Below are 1,289 nucleotides of genomic sequence, written 5' to 3'. Positions count from 1 at the left end.
TCACGCAGAGACCCAGCCAAGAGGGGAGCACAGGGATGGTGGGGAGCAGGATCACCCCCCTGGAGGGCAGAGCTGGGAGCCCCTCGCTCCAGTGGCACAGGAGGCTGTGAGAGAAACCACGAGGGGAGAAAGGAGCTAATGGGAGTTTGGGAGACGAGGGGCATGGGGAGAAGCAGAGCCAGCTGCAGGCTGGGCACAGCACAGGGGGGGCAGGCACCCAGCACTCACCAGTAGAACCCCACTGGTCCCAAGCCACGTGGCTCACCCCATCCCCTTTGCACCACTGGAGCCGAGCAGCAGCACCCACCCCTCGTGGAAAAGGGTGCTCAGAGACAGCCCTGAGCCCAGAAAGGTGCTGGCTTGGGGGTGGGAGCCCAAATGGCACCAAGCAAGAGGAAACAGCAAAGGTGATGGGCACAGGGTGTGCGGTGGGCAGCTCAAGAAACCGGGCAGCTCTGGGTGCTCCTGAGCAGACCTGGGGGGACCCGTTTTCCCCCCTCGGGGACAGCACAGGGGGAGCAAACCAGGTGCCAGGCCCAAGCAGCAGCTGCCGGGCACGGGGGCTCGGCCATAAGGCAATGGCAAAGGCTTCCTTGCCTGGGCAGGGGCCTCGCCGAGGCTCTGGTCCTCTCCAGCATCTCACGGGGCAGGTTCAGGTCTGTCCAGGGTCTCCTTTAATCAGTGGCTGGGGCAGAGCTCCTCTCCTACCCCTTCCCACCAGCAGGACCTGCCCTCGCCCCCCAGTTGGGGTGGGGAAGGGGCGAGGGGGATGTGAGGGCTGTGGGCACAGCAAGGACAAAACAGTTCAGGGTCTCGCTGGCCGGAGATGCTGTTTAGAGATCTGCAGGGCTGTGACCACTGGTTTCATCCTGAAGTACTGTTTAAACCTTAGCTTTGCATATCTGCCAAGAGAGGGAAGAGGGACAGATGTGAGACACTCGTCCCCTGGCCACAGAGGATCCCCCCAGCACGGGGGGGACCGTTGGGATCCTCTTGCTCTGGTCGTTTAACACTGAACTGCACGGGGAGCAAATTCCCCCCAGCCCTGGTGGACTCACCTTAAAAAATTAAAGTCTATGGTAGAGTATTTATCCTGGATCAGGCCCCAGCATGCCCAGAGGAAATGGGATGCCTGCAACAGATAGCACCAGGATCAGAAGCAGGCACAGAGCATCCCTGCCCGCAGGACAAGTCACTCACTCCTCTCCTGGCCGGGTCCCAGAAGTCCTGTGGCTGTGATGACAGGACACGGGGTGGCAGCCAGCTGGGGCTGGCCCACACGTGTGTTT

The 1,289-nt window shown here is 61.6% G+C and overlaps 1 protein-coding gene across 1 annotated transcript in view; it reads right to left on the bottom strand.

Annotated features, from left to right (window-relative positions):
• Nucleotides 1-715: 715 nt before the first annotated feature.
• Nucleotides 716-1,289, bottom strand: part of ETNK2 (ethanolamine kinase 2) — a gene marked incomplete at its 5' end in the record, with an annotated part of 4,082 nt that continues 3,508 nt past the window's right edge. The window contains 2 exons of the mRNA XM_008942264.1: nt 716-902; nt 1,059-1,132. Of these exons, the coding sequence (XP_008940512.1) occupies nt 806-902; nt 1,059-1,132 (171 nt within the window). The remainder of the gene's footprint in view (nt 903-1,058; nt 1,133-1,289) is intronic.

Source organism: Merops nubicus, unplaced genomic scaffold (genome assembly GCF_000691845.1).
Source record: "Merops nubicus isolate BGI_N331 unplaced genomic scaffold, ASM69184v1 scaffold17226, whole genome shotgun sequence".
NCBI classification, from domain to species: domain Eukaryota; kingdom Metazoa; phylum Chordata; class Aves; order Coraciiformes; family Meropidae; genus Merops; species Merops nubicus.
This window is presented reverse-complemented; position numbering and strand designations above follow the sequence as displayed.